Here is a 25,909-nt window from a genome sequence, read left to right as displayed (position 1 = left end):
GTTAACATCTAAAGTTCCATGGTAATAAATCCCGCTGTGCTCCGTATTGAAAGTAATGTTTCAGTATTCGAAACTCTGTCTATAAATTATAATAGAGGGAATACCCCGGGTGTTGTTTATCTTATCTCATCTCTTCCAATACACGTGTCACCGTCTAAATAGTGCGTTCGCACTAACTGGGTAATTAGCAGCAGTGATTACGTGATGATTGATTGACCATCCGATAATTGCAGTTGTTTTTTTGCAGACGGCACGATTAAAGAAAGTCGGCAAAAGTAATTAAAGAAAAAACAAAATTGATCTAAGGTCTAAAAATTACGTAGATCCACTAGTCCAGCGAGTTTTGTCATTTGTTATTCCACCGATAATTACGAGTAACACCCGTCTTATATAAACTGGAATCTCAGTTAATTTTTTATACTAACAAGTCATAATGCTACATATAAAAATTGAGAAAACACATTTCCTCGATTAGATGTAAATTATCCGAGTAGAATTAAATTGCTACGTCATGACCTTCGACATTGTAAATGGCCGACGAAACATTTAACCTGCGTTCAATTCAAAGCTGGCGATTCAAATTGCAAGTTATTGTGATTCAATAATGGAGAAAGCATTAAATGGATTTAACAAACATTTGATAAGGTTTGTTAAACCAGATAACAACAAGAAAAATTTGGATTATTAAAGTATAACTACTACGAGTAAGAAATTCTTAAGTGTACATATTTCGGAGATGTATAGTATTCGGATAAACAGTAATAGATATACTAGATGTTCCATGCATTTAAAATTTTAAATTGTGTTTTGTATGAAAAGCTATCATAGGGATGATGATGATAATATAATGACGATAAATATGTGATGAAAACGTGCTACGGGTACATATATTTAAATTACTTAAATGTGTTAAAAGTCTTAAATGTGTTATAATATTAATAAGGAAGTATATTTTAATGTGCCAATTCATTAAAATATTTTGTGTTATGTATCATGGCATGGTATTGTTATTTAATAAAGCAGTAAAACTTTTTAAGATATTGTGTTACTCATAGAGCATATTTTATCTAAACAATTGAATAATACAGACAAAAACACAATAAACGCCCTTCAAAATTGACCCCAATATTTTTCAATTTGACTCTTCAAAATTTCAGTCCAAGGGTCATTGACTCCTGGTTTTTAAAATCTATTGAAATCCCTGGTTGAGGGGATTTAGCGCGAAGATTATCTTGTTCTCGCGCGACGTCGCGGTGATTTTCCACCCAAAAAGCAAAATGCCCGCCTTGACTTCGCAAGTTAGGCAAAAATCACGGGTCGCGTAGTGTAAGTGTTCAATCAATGCAAATATCACACAGTCACTATAAACACATCAAAAGCGTCAATTATTGCACTAGTGTAAAACACACTGTAAGTGTCCAAATACGCGAAGCACGTGTTTTTAATAGATTACAAAATGGGTAATAAAACACACAGTTGAACTTAAAGTGAAAAGTCAACACAAATCCTTCGTTCACTCACACCGAGTTACTAGGACTAGGTCGCGAAAATGAATGCCACTTTGAATTATAAACTTTACAACGTCGAAATACACCAAATCACAATTAAAATATAGCTATTGCAAGTTCAAAAACAAAACTGAAATATATAAGCGCCGAAATGACTTCTTGATCTCAAAACAATGTGACAAACGTATACAATACCGGATCTCAACCGTTTGAAAGCTCGTGGGCGATCAGAAGGGGAGATTATTCCAACGGTTTCCAGTCAACTCGTACCTAAGTCAACTCGTACCCTAGCCAACTCGTACCCGACTTGGTCAACTCGTACTTAAGTAATTTTTCAGATTGGTCAACTCGTACCTTTTTAATATTTGTTCTTTATGGAAACAAATTGCGATGGGTGTTTACATGCATTAGATGTTTTTTTATGTTTATTGCAGGTACGAGTTGACCAATTAAAGTTATATTTTGGCATAGACTAACATAACTTGTATGTTTTTTTTACCAGGGAACGATATGACTAATTAAAGTAATTACCTTAGTATCATTGTGTACACACCGGTCTTTCTGACCTGTGTACTATCGCGAAAGGAATTGTGGGTAGCACTTCTTTTACGAATGAAAAGTGTAAGGTCACAACATACCAAAAGATTTCCTGCACAAATTCAATGTAAAAGCAATAACTTTAACAAAAAATAAAGTCAAACTTTTGCGCGTAGACACCCCCATAACCATACCTTTTCTTAAAGAGCATTCCAAACCGCAATGATTTAAACAATAAAAAACATAGGTCATCCAATATGTAAGAAACTCAATGCGAATCAGCGGTCACTGTTTTATGGCCATCTTTTTACCGGCATCTCTCCAGTTGATGATGGTTTCCCGCCAACTGTCAAAGTCTTATGTAGTCTCCAACCTAAAAGCAAAACAGGGAATTTGTAGTATACAACAATGTTTTCCCTACCACATGAACACAGAAATATTCAAAAAATATTCAAAGTCATGGCAAGTGCCCGTACAGAGAATTGTGTCTTCAAATAAATGAAGATTTTGTTTTTAGAGGGTATAGCATTGAACACCAAAAGTATTTAGTGTATTGTAACCTGTAAGCGAAAGAAGGTCTGGTAATCATGCTTCTTATAATCGCTATCAGGCTTAATAGAGATTCAAAATCACATTTAAACATAATTTAATAACATTTCTTTAAACAACATTCCGTTTAAAACACACAATAAAAACGAGTTTTCTTTCAATATTAACATTTTCATTCCTACGCAGAACTACTTTGGCGAAAGCATAATTCCCCAAACCAGGGGAATGTGATGCGTCTAAGCATAGATACAATATAGTGACAATAACGTAGTGACGTCACCATCTATGTATAGAATGCCTTAGTATTATATATATATATATATATATATATATATATATATATAGATATATATATATATATATATATATATATATATATATATATATATATATATATCTATATATATATATATATATATATATCTATATATATATATATCTATATATATATATATATATATATATATATATTATTCTTATTAATATGTCCAATATACAAAGATTATATTATCTAAGAAATATATAGAAATCATTTATCTTTCAAAATATATATTTATTAACAACTATCATTATCGATGTTAAAAGAAAAAATCTTACGGTATGAATCAGTAAAATATTTGTTAATTTCTTCCATTGCATGATTTTTATAAATATTACCAAATTGCAAAATAATTATCATCCATGTCGTTACACTTGTGTATTAGTTTATAAATGTTGTTGTTGTTGTTGTTGATATATATGCCTCAAATTATGGTTCGTCTGCAAATTGAGTCCATGATTCAATCAATTAATCAACACCTTAAATACTTATTAACACCTACGTGACACGGGTCGTTAATATCGTAATTCGTAATTTACCTAATCTTCACCTTTGTTAAATATTGATTAACACATTTCTTGTTAATATCTAAATCGATTTAATCTGCACCTTTGTAAAAATGATTAACACCTTTGAATCAACTAACAACTAACCAATCAATTAAAAAAGATAAGGACTATTGTGTAAAACAAACGGATTTAATGAGTATTTAGATGTTTTAGCATTCTTCAATAAAATATTTAGATTTCCATGTAAATTTGAAACAACGGTCATAATGTTCGAATAATTTGAACATTACATTAAAAAGAATGCAAGTAATTGTCTGTTGTGTTTTTATTTTGGTATTTATAAACCACACAAATAACATATACTACATTCACATTTAACACAAATTAAACATTATATTTTTACACAGGGTAACAAACAAACCATCTTATACAAAAACTACATAAAAGTATTAAACACAAGAACTTTTATTAAACTACCGACATAGATTATGTACAGCAACAAAATTCCACATTTAAAACAGAAACAGAACCAACACTTGTTTTCAAAGACCACAAACTTATTCACACAGATCAACACATTGTTCAAATACCAGTGATTTTTTTTGCTTTAATTTGTTACAGCCTGTGCCTTTTGAATTGGGAAAATTAGCGCGATAAACCGTGAAATTGGGAAAAATAGCGCGATAAACCATGAAATTGGGGAAAATGAAGCATTATAAATAGGATTATAAGTAACAGAAGTGATATTGTTTTTAAGTGCATGTTCAGGGAGTTTTCTAGAAAAGGAGTCTTGTCAAATTGTTTTATTTTTAATCAATAAAAGTGGCAAGTTTGGGAATGATTTATGGACAAAAATGACTAAATTCAAGTTATATATTTTGTAAGATGTTTAAAAAATAAAGTTGAGACCTAGATTTAAGAAATAATAATTAAGTTATATGACACTTCTTTCTAAAAAAAAAATGGGAAATTTTGATCAGAATTTGGGAAAAAACGTGTATTTTTGCGATTGGCAAGCAGCCGAAATTCGGCTGTAAATTTGTGCAAAAAAAATCACTGAATACTGGTCGGCGTCTGTGACACTCACAGATGGCTTGTACAGGCAGCTGAATGCCTTCAGCAGACATGTGGAGGTGAGGTTGCCCTCTCTGTAGTTCTTCCACAGGGCGAAAGTTTTCCCCTGAAGAGTCGCATATCTTGCTCCCTGGAATCGACGGAGTTTCATATCCGAAACGAGCTCCGCGTTTCTGACAGCGGTGACGGACTCGTCGTGCAAATGCTTCGCCAGAAGATAGAACGGTGGGCAGCTGTCGTTGGCCTTGTGGTTGAGGCGTCGGTGCCACCCTGAAAATAAGAAACAAACTTTTGTCATAACATCAAAGAAGCAGTAAAATATTATAATATTGTTCCATCTTGTACATAATTAATGAAACCGGTTGCGCAATGACGGATTCGTCTTTTATATTGCACAGAAGTGTCCATATCAGACTCGAGCTCGGACTCTTGGTCGGACTCAGACTCGGTCTCTTGGCCAGGCTCAGGCACGGACTCATGATCGGACTCGGGCACAGACTCATTGTCGGACTCCGATTCCGAGATACTGTCGTCACGGATATACACTTCCATTACCTCAACCAATGGCCATTCTCTACATGGCACACAAACAAACGAGAGTTCGATTACGCCTTTCATCATTATGTTGTACTGAGCAAGTGTTACACCTAAAAAGTATACAAATCGTTCTGATACAAATTTCTTTGTTTCATTTTTTGTATTGTTGCAAAAAATAAGGTTAATGCCAAATTCTATTATGACAATGCCATTTTTTTTAATTAAAAGTTTATATTTATAGCCGTTACAATTCCTTGATACATCCCTATGTACAAATACAACGACGAAATAAGGCATCCTGCAGACATATATATATATTATGTATACATTTAAAGACCTTGATTATTATGCATTTCGTTATACTAGTTTATTGAACATAGAATATAACCACTTGATATTAATTAATATTATATAACTAAATCAAATACACAAAACAATCCCACAATTATATACGTATGTACTGACGCTATATATTATAGGATGTAAATAACATCTCAGTTATAACAAAAAATAGGGTTTTTCCCCCAGTTTTCGCTTCTATAGAAGTCCGTTTCTCGAATGAAACTTATAAAAAAAAGTATAAAGGGAGTACTTACAGGATTTACAGTGTCTGTGTTGCCATCTATCACATTCTTCGCACATAATTGCCTTACACTCATCGGAAACAATATGTCCACAAACAACACAAACACAGTAACTATCTCCCTCATCCATGGTGATGCAGATTAATTAAACAAAACATTTTTTAAATTATAATCAACAATAAACAATAAATGAAATTAAGTCCAAGACACGAAACACCGAGTCTGTATTTAGTTTCAAGATATTAATGATTAATGATTAAAGCCAATCTGCAAAGCCTTTCTATAGTAATTTGGGGATTTACTCATATAAAAGTGAGAAAACCATACTCCTTTAACTTCAAAGTGGATCATACCTTTAATTGGTTAAGTCAGTATGCGGTGTTTACAATAAAATATTTCATCAACGAAAATGCCGACAACTACCGCGCGTGTCATTTTAGATGCACGACAAACAAATTGTTTAACAAATCGCCGACGGTCATAGCTGTTGTCATAAAGGTGTTATTAGTCAACATTTAATCAAACAAAACGCCGACAAACACGTCGTTTATAATTATACACGTGTGAAAAATAATGAACTTGTCTACTTTTGAAAAAAAAAATTATAACCTTTATATTCATATCAAAAACATATACAAAAACATATTTCACGTCTTTGATATATATAAAAAAATAGGAGGGTACGTGTTGACCAATTCGGGTACGAGTTGACTAGTGGGGTTAGGAGTTGACCAAAAATCGGGTACGAGTTGACCAACTCGGGTACGAGTTGACCGAAGGTACGAGTTGACATAGGTAAGAGTTGACTAGCTTCGCGTCTGTTTTAAATAAAACACAAATCAACAAATATGTGAAACGCAATCAAAGGAAACATGAATTGGAATATAATTCACGAAAAATAAATGAATATAGCATTTTTTTCAAGCATTGACTTTTGTTTCATAACAGATAAATGAAACTATAAAAATTCAAATATTGTTTGACAAGAGTCGAAGAGAAGAACACAGGTTTGAAACCCCAATCTTTTTAACAATATTAACACTGTGTAACCCACGCACCTGAAATCATACATGTACACAAAAACGAACATGGGAAGAATTTTATTGAGAAATTTCGTTTCGAGATGGATTTTTAGTATAGTAAGTTCATTTGTTCTTCAAATTATGTTTTCCATAATTTTTCAACATTAAGTTACCAAGAGTGGATTGATACTGGCAGCGAGAGAGTCTTACCTGCAATAATACCGGGGGGATCACCGGGTTACTATAATTTATAGTATCCACAGTCAAAGACATTCGTTAACAAAAGATATTGTATTATAGATTATGACATCTTGTGAGCCTTCGTTTCGAAGAGGTCTGTAGTCCAGAATGCTGGGGGCGACATAACAAATTCAAGACATCTTCTTGGTTTCTTTGAAATTAACCCTTTCTTTAAAAACTTCTTTAAACCAACCAGTCAACAACATTTGCCAGGAGAAGTATTTAGGTGAATCTGTGTATAGTTTGTCCAAATCATGTTATGTAAAACATGTCTATATTATAAAACTTACAAATCACAGTTGTGATCGGATTATTATCAAACTTGCACAGTGTCTTTTTATCAATGAGGACTTGTGTCCTATTAAGAATGATAAAACATACCCACATTAACAATAATCTTCACTTGTCATAGCCAATATTTATTTCTTTATTTGTGCATGTCTTTTATAGGGAGATGTCATTCAAATAAGGTTTGGAGAATTCTCCTGGCTGTGTACGCTGGATACCTGGTAGCAGGAATGGAGAGAGATGGATCCAATCCAAGAGAATCCGATCCTTTTGACGACAGATGTGTCAAGAAAATGGTCTTTAAAAGGTATGTGGAGTTATTTAAAGACAGCAGAGAACTAGTTGCACTAAAGGAAATGAGTAAAGGTAGGTCAAGGGTTCATAACTTAAATTATATATAATATTGACAATCTTATTTAATAAACAAAAAAGTATCAGTGAGGTGGACTCTAAGCACGCGCCAAAGTTATCCGGGAACTGTTTGTCCCAACAATCTTGGCTCAACGGAAAGGTATTTTATTTTGATTAAATTGAAACGTGAGAACTACCTTTCCATGCAATTAGGCTATGAGATCAGAATTATAGATCAGGATGGGATAAATTAAATAGTTGAGTCTATCATGAAATGTAACTATGCTAAGAAACTTAGTATATCGTAACCTGTACATTAAGGTTGCAGTTTGTGATGTATTGGTTTGTTCCGAACGGAAGTAATTCGTTGGTTAACTTTCATAGAACATATTTGGAGGTGTTCACAAAAATCCTGTTAGTTTAATATCTTTCAAATCGAATCAGTTCATGATAACTGTCAGTCAAAGGTCGTGAGTAGCATATATTTAGACATCTGTTTTCACTCCTATCTTCATAAACCTTTATAACTATATTCAGGGCTATTCATAGTCATCAAATCTCAAGCGTCAATGACTCTTGGGACCATATTTTCAAAAATTCATAATCAAAATTGTATGAGTCATAATAATAACACAGGAGTCAATGATCTTTGTACTTTAAGCAAATCAATGAGATATAACCGATTGCGATGTCTCCGCATTTAATCCCATAAAAAATTCCGACATCCTTTAATTCTTTCATGCGCCATCTTCACCGAAGACGTGCAACAGACACGCCATTTTTCTATGCCGTCTCAAATGATCAATTATAACGCCTATGTTGTTATCATTCAATTAGCACATGCAGCATGCAAATTTGTCACTTTGCCACAAGGTCAGTTATACTGGTTATATGGTTATTTTTAGCAACTCTGCATTTAGCGTGTAAAGTGACATTGTAGACAGTACATATGCCAGCTGCCAGCATAACTTTCACGCGTCTTTGAACGGAGCAAACATGATGTAAAATAGGGTTGGGGGTATTTAGCTTTGATATACATTCTGACATATTGTGAAAGTATTTCTCAAAATTTGATTTACAGTGTATTGTGGATATGCAGTGCCTTCCCCAGGAATTTGTTCAGGCGCCCGGGGGGTGGGTTCGGGAGGGGTGTCCCCTCCCGACGTTGATTTTTTTTTTTAATTTAACGTGTCAATTCACGTTCTGTGGTGCGTTATAACTCAAAGAAAAACAGCGTCAAAAGACGTCATTTGGTGCACTATGACTTCAAAAAAATCCCCCAGTCATTTAAAAATATTTTTTTTTATTGTTTAATTGTTTTAAAACTTTTCCGCACAAATAGTAAAATCCCGACTCGAACGATTCCCCAATACATCCGTTTCAACCCGACTCTATTACTGTATACTTACTATTTTTCAAGTTTCTATTTACTACCCGATAATCCCGTTTATTCCGTTTTTATCAATCTCTTTCTGGTAAATATTTACGATAAAAGCTTTCAGTTATTTCTTTAACACAAACCTTGCCATTTTTTAAGTGACTATTTATAGATTTGATGAAATATTGCCTCTGAATATGCGTCAATCCCCTGACCTGTTGTGTGCTTGTTAAAACGCTCAATACACGTCATTTGTATGCAATAGACGCGACGTTGTACATGCTGCATAATTTTCGCGCTCTTTTTAATTGAGAAAAAGATTCGACACAAAATAAATTTGCACTGCTTATTTGAAGTAAAAATATTTAACGTTGCGGTAACATTTACATTCGGAAGTGTGTTTCGGATTAAAAACGCGTTAACATCGACTTACGGTAATGGGTTTCGGATTACAAATTTAATTATTCCCATTTGAGATTTCAACAAATATTAACCGTTGCGTAATAAATTCAACGATAATTTGTTTACACACTTTACGAGTCGAGCAAATGTTTTGACGGAATTATGCATGAAATTCACGTTGTCCACGAGGATCACGGCCGGTTGCCATCATCAGTCTTCTAACTATCGATTATCGGACGAAACATTTACAAGTGTGCGTAATTAATTCAACGAAAATTTGTTAAAGCGCATTACGTGTCGAATAAATGTAAAAAAAACGAGGTGAATCAGTTCTATAAATGGACATGTTGAAATATACATGTTCTGGAATTAAATAAATTGTTATCACATAATTGTAACCGCTATAATAATTAATTGTTTACCACTTGCAATTAATTTCTCGTATTAATTATGAGTCATAGGTAACACTTGTTTACAGTAAAAAGGTGTGATGATGATGCCCGAAACCGTCTTTAATGTTGTGCACTGTACTAATTACCGGTTTTATATTACTCAAATGGTACAACTATTTGCTAATCAAGCTGCAATAAACTCTTATTTCATGCCCGACGTCAATAAAAAATAATGGTCGATAGTTAACCCCGCCCCCATAAGCATTCGCGTAACCGATTGGACGATGAACTTCACAGTTTGACGACTGGAAAGTTACCAGATACATCCTTGTCAGCATTTAAATGACCGTTTAATGTTAGAATAATCGATACGCGCGTCATGCTATTCTCTTATCAGTGGATTATCCATTACCCCATGTGGTGTTTATAGCGATTACTTGTGAAAGTAGGTACCGAGTGCTCTTTTAAAACAGGGAATATTGATACACTGATAGGGAAACCTTGATTTTTTTGGACAATCTCCACTTTCTTTTACTGAAAAATACACTGATCGGAAAATTTCAAGCGCCCCGGGGACTCTGATTTCGAAATTCAAGCGCCCCGGCAAGGGGCGCTTAAATGGCCTGGGGAAGGCACTGATATGGGTGTTATTATATACTGTATTGGATATTATTAAAACTGACGCAGGTGAGTCGATTCTGTTTTGGTGGGTTAAATACATGTCTTTTTCGCAAACCTCTGATAAAAAATGCTATGATAAATAATGGAACGTTGATACACGCGTTATGGAACCAGCAGTGATTTAATTGGTCATTACTAGATTTCTCAATAGGCCAATCTCCGCCTACTGGGCAGACTTGTGCTTCAATGATTGGAAACAGGCAATAAGGGTTAGCGTCTACCAAAAGAGATACTCCATCCCAAGCCAATTATCGCTTAGTCTTAACAACTTAACTCGTTGACACAAGTTGGTATATTCCCCTGGGTCAAATGTGACGCATGACGTAATTTTCTCACGAGTCAAACAAGGGTCTTCTTTAATTTTCAAGCGTCAAAACCCGGGAGCTCGGGTCAAAAGAAGGCCTGTATATTCATTTATTAATGGAAACAGTTACTTGCTTGTAACGATTATATGAGTTATCATTATTACCCAAAATGGTAAATTTTATCTCTGTTTACACATGACTCCGTCTGGCCAAATGGTATGGGCATTAGACTTTTATTTGAGAGACCAGGGTTTTATTTGCAACTTAGCCGGTCATAGAGTAGTGTTTTTGGGCAAGACAAACTTCCTTAGCCCTATACCAATTTGCAACCCTCTAATCATGAATTATTTAACTGTTCCTGCAATTTAACTGTAATCATATTTCAAATGGTGTAAAAGGCATTTTAAAACCAATTTGGAAAATTTGCTATTGTATGCACATGTCTTGTCATTTTTTCTGACAGTCACACAAATGTGTTGTATGGCATCCATATTCATTAAATTGTTAAGTTTAAATATATTAATTGGTCATTTTGTTGACTAAGTATTCAGAGATAAACAATGGAAAAATAAACTGTTTCAGCCTTGTTATCGGGTGCCAGTTTGCCTATTTGGAAGCCATCGCCAGCCCAAAAAGCCAAGCAAACTACCAGTGGACAGACAGCACTTCCCAGTATTCAGCAAAGTAATTGTCAGATTACTTATGGATTAGATAAGATTTATTTTATAGATATTTTACACTCTTCCTTTCTCATATAGAAAAACATGTATACCAACATGAAAAAAGATGATTATACGCTTTGAATAACATATGAAAAGACTAAAAACCATACCTTATTTGTTTGTGTGAATATGTATTATTAGGGTGCTGAGGTAGTTTGTATTGACTTTAGGGTGGTTACCACCAACCCGTCATTTGCCAGCAAGTCAAAGTGATTCGCGTATTCCAGATCCCCACCAGTCAGTGGATGATGTGAGCGCTATTCAAGACCTTTTCGTAGCCATTCCTCAGATACTGTTGTTGGTTGAGTTGAAGATAAAGGTATGATTCTAATTGTAAATGTTGCATGAAAGCCTTCTACATGTTTTATCTACTGTTTTTATTAAGTTGGCAAGACACTTCAGAGCTCTAGCTAAAAAACACATGACATTTGTGTTCGAATTATCGCGTGTGTCAATGTTTATTATTCTGCCACGGCATGTGACTTGTTTTCTATACAAAAAGAAGGAAAACTACCGTGGGTTATCAGCCCGATATACCAACAGATATAAGTATGACGTCTGATTGTCTGCACACTGTTTATGAATAAAGACGACGTCATTTAATTTTGAATGTTGTGGTGACGTCGCGTTTTCGCGGAAAATTGGAGGACATTCTGTTAACATAATTCTCATTTATAACCGTTAAATCGGGGATAACTTATTAATGAAATCGTGTTAGAATCGAAATAATCTGCGTGTAAGGGTAGGTTATTGCGGTAATAACCAACGGTATGTCGTTCCGATGCTTGTTATCAAACCACTAGGGCTACGCCCTTATGATTTAATTTCTACGCATCGGAGCTCCATACCGTTGGTTATTACCGCAATAACCAACGGTTACCCGTCGATTATTTCTAATGTATATTGTGGTACCCAAACAGTTCGTGTCGAAAGAGATGTTTTTATTTATCCAATAGTGTTGTGATAATTGCCATAGATCATGAAATCTCTGTATATTGATTCCATCATGAGTGTTAGTGCGATATTAAAACTTTCATGAGAGTAATTTTGGTCACCCATAAGCATCAATAGGCGAGACAATTTCCCTTAGCTATGATAAGCCAATGAGTAACTTCACGGCGGTAGGAATGTAAATTGTTAACTGTAAATGTCACATATATAAGGAATTAGTTGGTTCAAGTTTTAGGGGTCAGACATGTTATATATTTTCCACTTTCATACCTCTGTTTTTGTTTGATGAAACTTTTCAGAGCTGATTCTCAGATAGGTAACAATATTCCAACATGAAATTTGGATATATTCTAATAGTCCAAAACCAAACCCCAACTTCCATGGTGCAACTGGTAGCATGCTCACTGTAAATGTGAAAGATCCAGGTTCAAATCCTGGTGGAAGTCATAGTTTGTGAGGATTATAATGCTGTCGGAGAATTTCACTTTGTCATAATCATATCTTGTTATTGTTAACCTTGTGAGTCAAAAGTCATAAAATATTATAACATTTCACATAAAATTGTTTACAAAACAAAAAAGCAAAGTCATAATGTAGATATTTTCTTGATTATATATGGAAATCTGCAATAGATCAAATTAAGAATAAACAAATAAAGAATAGCCATTTAAATTCCACGCCAAAATTCAGCCTTTTCAATTGTGGTAGCTCATTATGGGCTCATGAGTCATGGCGTTGGCGCTGGGAAAAACCCATCGGCCAATAAGATTGCCCCAACTGTTGCTGTCTATGCCATCGTCATGAATGCCAGGAATGAGAAGTTGCCAGCGTGGCACAGACTCACTACAGTTGTATCCATCAAAGGGCACTTGGTTGATTCGGTAAGCTCTAGAGTTTGCCCAAGCACATTTTCTAAAGACAGGGATTTATGTTGGGGTTAAACAAGCTGAAGACAGAAAACTTATTTAAAGGAATAAAAAATGGGGGATATTATATATGGGGCCTCATCATAGCAAAAAAATAAAGGAAAAGATGGCCCTAGTTTGGTTTTAACAACTGTAGGAATATGATCATTGAGGTTGGGAATTAAACTAAACTTGTCGTTAAAGTATTTTAACAGCGTGGTTCAAATTATGCATTTATGCAAATTCTGACCACAAAAATATTAACAGGACTTTTTTTATATCTTTTCACAACAATCTTAAAATGTAATTACATAATATGCCTATGGATTTGTTTTGCCATTTGGAACCTGACCCAAAAATGAGGATTTATCCATTATTGTTATTATCTGTCCTGTTATTGAAAGCATTTGATTTTGTATACTATTCAAAATCATTAATATCTGCTGCATAAATCCATTAGCATTCTTAGGTTTTAAGATGAAAATAAAATGATAAAATGAACACTTTAAGTCATAAAGTGGCTTCTTCTAATTAGTTTCTCTTACTGTTAATATTTCAACAGAACATCATTCACTGGACAGACACAACAAGGACATCCACATGTTTGCCTCAAATATCATCTTCAGTAGGGTAGGTAATGTTTGAGCTAATGGTTAAAATTACACCCCTTCTTGTCAAGCTTGATTAGTGATGTTAACAATAGCATCACTAAACTGTTGATGTTATGATCTGTTAACAATATACTGAGTAAATAGTAGAAATGCATTTTTGTTCACATTGATGGTATCAGAAGCTTTCCACTCTATTAAACATGTGTACAGGTGAACATTGTTCATTAGTTAAAATGAATGAATGTATACAACAGTTATTCTTTCTAAAAAAAATATCATGATTCTGATTTACTTAATCAAAATGCCAAATACAGCAAATTAAATTTATACAGAAAAAAACACTCAATTAAAAGGTGTTCAAAAATGTTATTAATCAAAAACATGTGTACGTCTATTTGTATTTCAGATTGCACAAGTAGGATCATTCAGCACTAGTTTCACCATGCCATCACTTGGAACACTTTCTCCAGAGAAGTTCTTTCCCAATGGTCACCACAGAGACACTTTGACAAACACCTACTGTGTATTGTTAGGTAAAATTCAAATTATTTGAGTGCTGGTATTGTTTGACGTGTGGAGTGTTTTTTAACCAGGTTTTCCGAAGGAAAAAACTGGTTATTAGATTGGCGAATGCGGGCGGGCTGGCTGGCTGGCGGGCGGGCGGAACAAGATTGTCCGGGCCATAACTATGTCGTTCATTGTCAGATTTTAAAATCATTTGGCGCATTTGTTCACCATCATTGGGCGGTGTGTCGCACGAAAGAATCACGTCAATATCATTGGACGGTGTGTCGCGCGAAAAAATTACGTCGATATCTCTAAGGTCAAGGTCACACTTTGAGTTCAAAGGTCAAAAATGGCCATAAATGAGCTTGTCCTAGCCATAACTATGTCATTCATTGTGAGATTTTAAAATCATTTGGCACATTTGTTCACCATCATGGGACGGTGTGTCGCACGAAAGAATCACGTCAATATCTCCAATGTCAAGGTCTCCACGACTAAAAAAATAATTTTTTTTAAAAACAAACTTACAAAGGGGGTTAATTTTATTTGTTCATTTCAAAAGTTCAGTTTGAGTTTTCTCCCTTTTTCAGATTTTTTTTTCACAATGAAAACCTGGTTTTGTGACAATTTTGTCCCTTGTTTATTTATTGTCTATGGTTGAGCATGAATCTATCTATCAGCTAAAAAATTCTTGTACAGGCACTATAATTTAATAAAATACTCTTAAAACATATAGTCTTTATATTGAGTAGACTGGGCTTTTGTTAAAGGAAGTTTGGGAGTAATTTACTCCCAGTTTTGTTCATAAAAACTTTCAAAATTGCATCCAAGGAAGTCTCAAAACTTCCCAAATATACAGAGACTTCCAGATTTCAAAAGTTAACGGAAACCCCGGATATCATAACATGTACAATTTCCTTCTGTTAAGCTGCTTAAGCATGTTTTTCCTTAAATCTGTTGTTATTACTGTATAATCATTAAAGTAGTACACTGAAGAATGCTAGATAAACAAGTAATACAAAATAGCAAGAATTGTTATGTATAGAAAATAGTTGTGACTACTGAATTTATTGTTTATTATGTTGTTTTACTCGAGGAAGAATACTGGCGGAGTTTAAAGACTTCTCCTGGCTTCAAAAAGTGCTCCCAGCCCACATCTATCATCCTTACCAAACTGAGATGAGGCAAAAATCTGATAGAATGAGGCCAAGCATGAGGATTGTATAGATATATTGGACCAGTATCAACAGGTCCTTGGTGATGTTTACATGAAGGCATTTGGTATGTATATGTTATGTGGCATGTAAATATGTTTGCTTTCTGTTATGAATTTGGAATTTTTGTTCTGCATTCATATCTGCCCATTCTAATCAATACACTCAGACTGAACATAATTCCTGGTGTTTACCAAATGTGCTTGTGCAAAATGTACTTTTGTTGTCAATAGATTCTAAATAATATAATACATAAACCAAATGTGCTCGTGCAAAATGTACTTTTGTTGTCAATAGATTCTAAATAATATAATACATAAACCAAATGTGCTTGTGCAAAATGTACTTTTGTTGTCAATAGATTCTAAATAATATAATGCATAAAGATAATAATTTCCAAATGCTGAAAAGTAAACAGGGCTATTATAAGAACTTTCTAGACGCACAAGTACCATTGGAGTCTATATAGATTAGAATGGGTTTGTGTATGTACACCATGCATTGCTAGTCATTTACCGATAGCCAATATGTAAGTTTGTCAATCTATTTATTTGTTTAATACTTGTTCAGAAGACATAGTACATTAAACAGTTAATACAGTGAAGTATTGTCAAATAAAAATCGTTTTGAAGTACAGTTGAAATTTACCTAGGCTAGTATCTTCCATCTACTTGATCATCAAGAAAATGAATATTGAATAAAAAGCTGCTGTTCATTTTTGCTATTCCAATTTTCCCTGTCCTATGCAAATGTAAGATGCTGATAATGAAACAAACTTATTTTTTCCAAGAAATCTTTAAGCATTACTGAACATGCAAAATAAATTTATTTAGATTATTTTTGACTTTCGTTTTTTCTATTTATTCAATATATTGTTTGTTCTCAGCATGCATGTTGCTATTTGTTATTATTTTCTTGTTGTTATTACTATAATGCAAGTAGTTGTGTTTTTGTGGCATGATGTAACCTTCTTTTGCCTTGCTTGAGCCAAGTTGTTTTTTTAAGTCATCTGCAGTATATAGTGAAGTGAAAGGCAATTTATTTTAAATGTATAAATTTCATGCAACTGATGCATATAGCATTCCCATAAATCAAAGTTATGTACAATGATAGATCTTGCCACATCAAATACATCTGTGCACATAAATCTTACAGTTTGATGTTATTGTTCAAGTTTGTTATTGTGTCTGTTTGACCTTCCAGTTACTGAGGGTTTTACAGACAGTTAGGATACAGGTATTATACAATGTACCCACTTTGATAGAATCTTATTTACTGCCAACGTCAGTATACTAGTAAATGACAGCAAATTAATATATTCAGCACATTATTTTATAATTTATTATATTCATTTGTGTGCGTTAATCAGGTTTACATCAGTAAGTAGCAGTTGAAATGCTACAAACTAAATTTCAATTAACATTTTAATGATAAATAAAAAATTATTTGCATGTAGAGAAAAATTAACTTCAGGGTCAAGCATCACAAACTTTCCTTTAAACAGGATCCACTGACCTTCTTCGGTCCTATAAAGTCCCTGTTGGTGGTGATCAATTAACTCGTGAGCGTCTAGAGGAAGCGAAACACCTTCGTTCCTTAGCTACCTAACCAGAAAAGTGGTTTGAAGATCTCCACCCTTTCAAAATAGAGCTCTGGCACATCAAGCAGGACTTCTTGGAGGTACTTATCGACCTTGTTCCTGTAAAATTGTTTAGCTTACCAGAGTACAAAGTGCTCATGGTGAGCTTTTGACCAAGTTTTGTAGGTCATTGATCACCATGCGTCTACATTTTCATGTCAACATTAGCGCCTAAACTGCTAGCCAAACAGTGCTTTACCTTCGAAGGAATGTTGATTGAGTCAACTTCCTCAAATAAAGATCTTTCAAAATTGTTTTAAGAGTTGCATTCCATGCATAACTGTGATTGCTAAGGCATCTTTAAGTGAAAACTGAAACATATTCTAAAAAAAACACTGTTGATTTTTTAGCCTGTACTCACCTGTTGGGTGAGTGATATAGAGCTATCATAGCCATTTGTTTATGTTATATTTTAAATTAATAAACCTTTCTGAAATAGTTGGTGTGCATGTTTGAAAATACAAGAACACATTTCATAAGGGAAGTAAACTCTTTAAATATTGCCAAAGTTGTGCACCCTTTTTTCTTAATTTTATTGTTTGATTGTTTTTATTCACAAGTCCAAAATAAAAAAAAACTTTTATCAAATTTATGGATTTTACTAATGTCTAAGATATCCAACACTTACACAAGTGGGCCATACTCTTTGTGGAGGATAGTTTGTTTTTAAACTGCTAGTTTATAACAGAAACTTTCATACAATTTTCGAATAGTAATACAAGTATAAAATATATTACATTGTCATGTTTTTTTAGAAATGCTTTAAAGAGCTGTTCAGTTCCAAAACTCTGAGACAAACTGGAACCCTATACCATTACAAGGGCAAGTTGCAAAGGAGCGATGTAAATGGAAAGGTTAATGGCGCCTTTAAAGCGCATCACGATTTCCTGTCGCTGGCAGGTAAACAGATGGTGAAGGTGCAGCTGATGGAGTTCTTTGGCATGGAGAGCCCTGATTCCAGTTGCACCCGAAATGTTATTCAGCTGGTGAAGTCAAAATCCGAAAACTATGAATCACTGTTAAATTCATTGCGACAGTTCCTTGACCACTTTGGCTATCTAGACTATGTACATGAGACTGATGGTGTGGTGTCCAATGACACAGATGATACTGTGTATACTGAGAGGTGGAGCTGCAGGAAATATTGAAAGTGATCTTGTACAAGAAAACTCTGTAAGAAACCAAAAGGATTTAATCAGGGCTTTGGGTGCAAATAAGGCGGAAAAAGCAATTCAAAGAAGTTGCAGAGCCGCAGACACTGTGTCCGACATTGTCGAGAAAATAGAGATTTCCACATCAGTAAGGAAAGTTTCTAGTAGGCATCAAACGCCAGCCAGAATAAAAGATAAGGAAGTGATTGCCAATTCTTTGAGGGACTTGCGACCGTTTTCTAAAACAATAGGAAGAGTGTGTCAAGGCATACCAAATGTCCTATGTTCATCAGTCAGAAAAATTAACTCTGTTGATCTTAAGTACAGGATCAAGCAAGTAGTAGACAGGCTGTATTATGGAAATACTATCAATTTTGACCATGAATCGTCTGAGGAGGACTGCTAGGGTGTGTTACATGGAGTGACGTAATAAGTGTGCCCTACAATTTTAAACCTCAGTCCTGTATATTAGTTGATTTGAAACTAAGAGTTTTGAAATTGTTTGTTATGGACATCTTATTAACCACAATGCAAGCAAAAAATGCATAAAAATTGAAAAAAAAACCATCATTTTCATAACATTTATATGACATATATTCTGCATTGGGATAGCTGGTTGTTGTGCTCAAGTTTTGACAGTACTTTATGCAACGTTCAGTTTGCATTCCATTTGAATCAAGATATTCTGAATATAGACATTAAACAAAGTGTTTCTTTATAAACGACAGTTTTCAGAAGAAATACTTTTTACGTTTAAATGTGCGGAGTATTTTGTTTATTGGGACTACATGTATAATTCTAACTGAACTACATTAATGTTTGCCTAGCAAGAACAAATATGCATAACAAAATACCATACCAATAACATGTAATTTAATATCATGGTACATTCACATCACCTGTGCTTTTAATCAACTACTCATTGCAAGAACACATGTTTATGTAGAACACAAATATGTACTGTCTGTACACTAAAGACTTACAGTTTATATACATTTACCAACAGGTTTGTCATGTGATTTTTTTAAATTCAGTATTTGTTTTAGGTCAGCTCTGGATTATTTTCCAGTGCAAAACAAGACATAAAATATGTTGTCTACCGAATGTTATAACATGTGTAACTGGCATTTTGTAAATTGTTCAGGAGTACATATTTTCCAAAATACATAAAGAGCACATATTTAACTTTTTTGCATTCAAAATATCTCACCGTTAAAATTATGGTAAATGTTTCTGTCTTAATTATTAATTGTTTGCCAAAATACATCTCAATTTGGATGTTTTGTTTATAATACTTATCAGAAATTGATATACAGAAAAAATTTATTATTATAATTAAACAGTTTTTTGCTCCACCTGAAAATGTTACAAAATGTAATTTACAGTTTTTTTACATTCAGAAGACAACATGGGTTTGATGGTATCAATTTGGAAAATATAGTAAAAACATTTTTACCAAAGAGGTTGTCCTAATATTTAAATAGTTGATGTATGTGATTGTCACCTACACAATATAAAGAAGTGAAACTCCAGCTGCTGGAGCAGTATTGAATTTTCATTAAAAACAATTAGTTGGTCCTTTATTTAAGGCAAGTGACCGATTGCCCAAACAGTACAAAACAGCACAATACAGCACAATACAAACCAACATAAACACAAAATATGAATAAAGCTGGGGTCACCGCCTTGGAACGGTCAATGCAAAGCATTGGGGGTTTAAACCTGGTTATAGAGCGCTCAACCTCACACTTGGCCCAGCAATATTCATAATACATTCAAGTGTAAATAAAATTTAACGTCATAGCATTGTAACTCAAATTAAACAATAATAAAAGGGAATTTAAACGCATTCAATTTAATTACTATTTAATTACTCAATTGTATTGAAGATACAAGAGTAACAGAATTACAACTTTTTGACGAACGATCAAATAAAACTATTAACAATTGTCAACTACATTCCTTCTTTATAGAAAAGATTTGAGAATGTAGAATCATAGAGTTAATATCTCAGATAATCATCGCGCAAATACAGGAAGAAGCAGCAATAATGGGTGTAAAAATTCCATATTACATAGCTTGGTTGTTTATGTGATTGCTAAACAAATTAAAAATAATTAAATCAAACAAGAAACGCCTATCAGAGAGAAAATATAAATAAAATGGAACGTTATAAACCCAATGACCTATGCAGCACAAAAATGGAAAAAAAAGTAAAAATGTATTAAACATGTCATTTTTCATGCAATTCAGTAGATGATGTGACATGCTTTTCAAGTTTGACATACTTAAATACAATTTAGATTTATGTCAGATGTTCATTTTAAAATGTGTTAATGTAGAATTCACAATTTTGAGATCAGTAGATTGTTTCTCCACTTTGAGATGTAAACAGACATAATTGAACAGCAATACAGATTAGTGATACAATACAAGCTGCATTAATAGAATGGGGTGTAATGTTTTTCAGAATAAAAAAAAAGTGGATTGCAATAACAATACTGATAAAAATGTGCAGAAATAAACATTTTTTGAGGCAAGTTGTCTATGGTTTGATTTGTCTTGTGTGTGTATTTGATGGTTTAAAAATGGATTTAAAAAATATAGCACACATTATTAACTCTGAAATGACCTGTCAAATTTCAAACCAAACACCAACCTGTTGTATCGGGCACATAAAAAATGAAATTGTTATTACAATTCAAACATTGTTATCAAATGCTCCAGCTTTGTCTAATTTTGAAATGTCTTCATTCAGGCAAAATGAGCAACAATTTTCATTTGCAATTCCTGGAGATTTTGATAATCCAAATGGTTTTAACAACAATTCCCTTAGGCATGTTTCCTCATTATTGCAATACTGCACTATGTCTTCTTGAATTCCAGGAATATTTTTGGCAATGTCTCTTTTGTTGTAATGAAGAATTGCAGAACTGTTTTGTCCCCTTCGACCTGCTCTCCCTATCTCCTGGAGGTACTGGGACAAGGTACGAGGTGGTCTTGCATGAATGATCCTCATCACACTTGGGGGATCAAACCCCATGCCAGCAACTGATGATGTTAAAATCAGTCTTATTCGGGGATATTCCATTTGTAGCTCCTCTACTGTTGTTTTAAGAACAACTTTGTCTTGTCTGGAAAACAACACTGCATAGCAAGACGTTGTAATATCACCATCTCCAAACAAATGCTTAAGATATGCTGCTGCCTGGCTTATATAGCACACAGGCATGAAAAGCATTGTAACAGGATAATTGTAGGGGTCTTTCTTAAGGTCATCACATTCTGTTTTGAAAATTGATTCATAAATTTCATTAGTGTCACCAATTTTCGACTTGTGAAGTTTTTTCAGAAATATATTCGTACGGTCAGGGCTTTCTTGGACTGTCACAGGGTTGTTGAGACCCAATATGTTTGGCAGCTCCTTCATCAGACTGGTTGGTAATGTCCCACTTAATGCCATAAATGGGACATCATTAAACACCGCAGGAAGAGTCTTCAGCTTTTGAAAGGCTGTCCTGAATTCCTCTCCCCTAATAATGAAAGAAGATTTTAACAACAAAAGTCGCAATATTATAACTATACAGGAGTTCTCTTTTACATTTTTTAGAACCATTAATATCAGTAGGGTGCTTTGAAGATTATAAAGAGAAAATATGATGAACATCATTTTATATACATGTATTAAGTGATGATAAGGCAAAGACTTAAACAAACCTAAATGCGTCAGTGAAGTTTCCATTTTTAATGGCAATCTAGAATTTTTGGTAGTCTACTTCTTCTGTGATCATTAACTTGTACAAGCACTCACAGCTCAAGCACAAAACATTTTACATGAAGTTGACTGAATCCATATAAAATGGTGTACATATATAATTAAACATGTATACCTACATCACAACGGTTAATATTTAGCTATTGAAATTGTCTTTGTGCATAAATAATGAAAGGGGAAAAAATACCAATAAGAATCATTCTTTGAAGAAATGTATTGATTTGATCAATACATTAATGATCAAAATATACTTATGTTAAACAAATGCCCTGCAAAAGAATTTTATCCTCCAAATAACACATGTGTAAATTATGGCCTTTGCTGGGAGTTGAACCCAGATTTCTTCCCACAGAGCAGGGAAAGTGTTCTTACATTGAACTACAAAGGCTAATAAATTGCATATGAAATTAAGAGGATATATGTCTTGACTGTTCTATGGGGCCCATATTCCCTACTCACTTACTGCTGTTTTTTATTTTGTATGTGAATACATGTGAAATCCTGTATAAAAAGTATTTTTGTATGAGTTCTTGTTTACGCCTCATACGATTTAGTTTAAAGAGTAAATGTATGTTAAAATTAATGCATTAATTTATGTACTGATAAGTATGAGTACTCCTCTTAAATATAATTACAGTCAATATGTATTTCCTGATGTAAATTATTTATTGATACATGTACTCAGTGTGCGAAATTCGCACTAGCTTGAAGGGTTTTGGCTAGTGAAAATCCTTTCGAGGTAGTGGGAATTTAAAAATGTATATAGTCGGGCCAGTAAGAAATTTAACTTTTCTATACATGTGTAAAAGAATTTGGGATATTATTTTAAAATTTGAATTTCGCACACTGCTTGTACTACTTATGTTATTATTATTTTAAACGTTTTGTAACCTTGGTTAATCATAATTTCAAGTGCTTGTTAAAATAATGTATATATGTCTATTAATGTTATTATCAAATTGCATGTATTAAAATCTGTCCACATGGGCAATTGGCCTTCTAAAAATGCTGTTAATAAAATCTTGAATCTTACTTAGTTACTTACCATTCTTTTACAATGTGACATTCATCTATCACTACCCCTTTTACATGATCAATGAATTGTCTTTTGCTCAGCAAGTCTTTTCCACTGACTGTGTTAAGAAGTGCTTCAGGTAGAGCAAACAAAATTGCGAATTCCCCTTCTGCAATATTCTGGATCATATCTTTCTCCATAAGCTGTAAATAAATATACCAATAGTTGCTAACTTACAGGTTATATGATGTGAATAATAACTCTTCTTTCACTCTTGGTAAAGTCCGAATGGAAGTAATACGGTACTACGTTTACTGGTATAATTATCGATTATTATATATATATATATTATATTTCTTGAATAATAATAATATGGTATATATACGGACCATAAATACAATTACAATGGCTTTATATCAGTACAGCAAAGCATATACATGTTATATAAATATCTACCATTTATTCTAAAATATCATTTATTAAAGCAGTATTAAAAATAAATTTGAAATACGTCATACAATGAATTAAGGTTAGTAAGTGTAACATGTACTTATTAACAATTATTGCTGGATCTACTAAAAAGAGTTAAATTCCCCCCATTTAAAATCAATGTTATATGAATGTTATGATCATTGTAAAAAAATAAACACTTATCATACCGGTAAAAACAACGCTGGTCCATTATATTTATATCAACTAATGATATCTTGATTTAACTTATAACTGTTGATACCATGTGTGATTTTGAAAGTACTATGAATGGGTCAGAATTATTTGTACTAGATTAGTGGTTTTTTCAAAAGGTTACTTTTCCGGGATACATACATTCCACACATAAAGAGATGTTTAAATGCCACAAATAAAAAGGTACATATATATTTTGTTTTGTTGAACATATGGGTATAAAATAGTCACAAAAAGGCATGCAAAGTCTCCTGGTAATAAGTCTTTATAATATTTATGATAGTAATAATGATAATGCAATGCAATTACCTCTACTACTCCATCACATTCATGGTTAGAAAGCCTACAGGCCTTTACATCATACTTTTTCAGAGTTTCAATCTGCTCATTTTGAATGATTGTTAATGGAGAGATGACTAATGGAGAGATGACTAATATCGTCGCTTGCGGTTCATCTTTTTTCACAATTGACAACAACTTTGGAATTATCTGATACACCAAACTTTTTTCATAACCTACAGGAAGGTTAGCAATTATGTCTCTCCCTGCTAAAAAATGTTCCAAACATTCAATCTGTTTCGCTTTATGCCGAACAGATGGACAAAATTCAATAAAAGCTCTCGTTATTTCAGAAGTGAACGCCATGTTTACCAAATCGAAAAAATGTCCCGTCGTTATTTTTACTTTTTTAATTTAGGTAATTTATTTTTTTATTATGAACCTAAACTAATTCAATATGTTGAAAATCTAAAAGATAATGATACTACTTTTCATAAAATAACACTTACAAGAAATATCTTTAAAAAAGATATACGGCGTAAATAGTTTAATGAATGAGATCAAGGATAGCGAATGTCTTTTTCTGTGCAGTTCTTAGCTGCATCACACGCAGTACGCGATGTTACGGGGAGTTTTCGCGGCTTATTTTACATTATAACATATTGCTGGTCATAAACCTATAGATACAAAACAGAAAACCAAAAGAAGAATGGAAGTGAAATTTAAACATATGAGTCAACCGGCCACACGAGAAGTATCCGTATTTATAGGCGCGTTCTTCGAACAAACCTGTTTTAGTGGTTTGTCGGGCATTGCTATTTGATTCGATTATAAACAGTATCAATTATCATCGTGCTAATGCTTAAAGTGATATTATGGGCATTTTGCACTGTTGAATTGAGCTGAAAAGAATTAACAGGTCAAAATAGTTAGTTAAAATGTGGTTATTGATTAATTATCTGCAACTCACCTTGCTACCAGTTGTTTATAAAAATATATTTTATATTCGATATTCTTACGTGACCCACCCAGTCCTGTAAGCTGAAATGATCCGTAAAACAATTTCGTGTCTTTGTGTCGTATGAACAAATCTGCACTAAAACTAAATTTAGGTTCAACTCGTAAACGCATGATCAGTTGTCAAACGAAAGTACGGTTGATATTCAAATGCATTATTTTTCTCTTTCTGGTATATTGTTTTAGTATGATGATGCTGCATTAATTAATATAAGTGTATATGAAGTAGAAACATCAAAAATAATTAACGGTTGCGATAGACACCTATAAACTGTTACATGCTCATAATATCCCTTTAGTACATTAGGCAATATGGACGAATAATTATTGTTAAATTTATCAACAATAATATGTATCATTGTATTGTTGAAAACACATTAAGAATCTATTATTTACATACCATAATTATATTGCTGAATATCTTCATTTAACATATTTCTGGTCTAAAGAAAATTCCAGGTCACCTAGTTCACGGATAGCGTCTTTATTATATAACGATTATTTTACTGGCCGCCAACTCCGGTGATGACCTGTATATAAACTCTGAATGTCCGCGAATTGACCCGATATACCTCGCGGGTTGAAATGCAATGCTTTAAAGTGAGGCCTCGCTTCCATTGCTCTTTATACTTTGACATGTTAACATGTTGACAGGAATAAGGAAGTAAGTACTAAATATGAGAACATAGCCTTTTAAGTATAAACGCTCTTGCGCTGGTAATACTCTGAAAATAAAAGGTGTACGCACAAACTGTATTGATGT

The 25,909-nt window shown here is 33.4% G+C and overlaps 2 protein-coding genes and 1 long non-coding RNA gene across 11 annotated transcripts in view; 1 reads left to right on the top strand and 2 right to left on the bottom strand.

The window, feature by feature from the left end:
* The window catches only part of LOC127843715 (endonuclease/exonuclease/phosphatase family domain-containing protein 1-like), a 130,717-nt gene extending 128,934 nt beyond the window's left edge, over nt 1–1,783 (bottom strand). For all 9 annotated transcript variants that reach the window (XR_008032296.1, XR_008032297.1, XR_008032298.1 and 6 more), the window contains exon 1: nt 1,704–1,783. The gene's annotated coding sequence lies outside the window, so the exon portion shown is untranslated. The remainder of the gene's footprint in view (nt 1–1,703) is intronic.
* A 13,788-nt stretch (nt 1,784–15,571) lies between these two features.
* On the top strand, nt 15,572–20,575 carry LOC127843725 (uncharacterized). The gene is made up of 4 exons (XR_008032305.1): nt 15,572–15,653; nt 16,790–16,822; nt 17,091–17,266; nt 17,981–20,575. It is a non-coding gene; the product is annotated as an uncharacterized LOC127843725 (long non-coding RNA).
* A 353-nt stretch (nt 20,576–20,928) lies between these two features.
* LOC127843710 (putative ATP-dependent DNA helicase Q1) lies at nt 20,929–24,485 on the bottom strand. The gene is made up of 3 exons (XM_052373453.1): nt 24,160–24,485; nt 23,197–23,369; nt 20,929–21,909 (listed from the first exon to the last, which is right to left on the bottom strand). The coding sequence occupies exons 2-3, from the start codon at nt 23,364–23,366 to the stop codon at nt 21,078–21,080; spliced, it is 1,002 nt and encodes a 333-aa protein (XP_052229413.1). The 5' UTR covers nt 23,367–23,369; nt 24,160–24,485; the 3' UTR covers nt 20,929–21,077.
* Between the last annotated feature and the right edge of the window lie 1,424 nt (nt 24,486–25,909).

This window comes from Dreissena polymorpha, chromosome 9 (assembly GCF_020536995.1).
Source record: "Dreissena polymorpha isolate Duluth1 chromosome 9, UMN_Dpol_1.0, whole genome shotgun sequence".
Lineage (NCBI taxonomy): Eukaryota > Metazoa > Mollusca > Bivalvia > Myida > Dreissenidae > Dreissena > Dreissena polymorpha.
This window is presented reverse-complemented; position numbering and strand designations above follow the sequence as displayed.

What these genes read in the sequence shown, in the direction of transcription:
- LOC127843710 (XM_052373453.1), bottom strand. Translation starts at nt 23,366, where the DNA reads ATGGAGAAAGATATGATCCAGAATATTGCAGAAGGGGAATTCGCAATT. An exon ending in TGTCACATTGTAAAAGAATG is followed by an intron (nt 21,910 to 23,196) that starts GTAAGTAACTAA and finishes TTTCATTATTAG; the next exon opens with GGGAGAGGAATTCAGGACAG.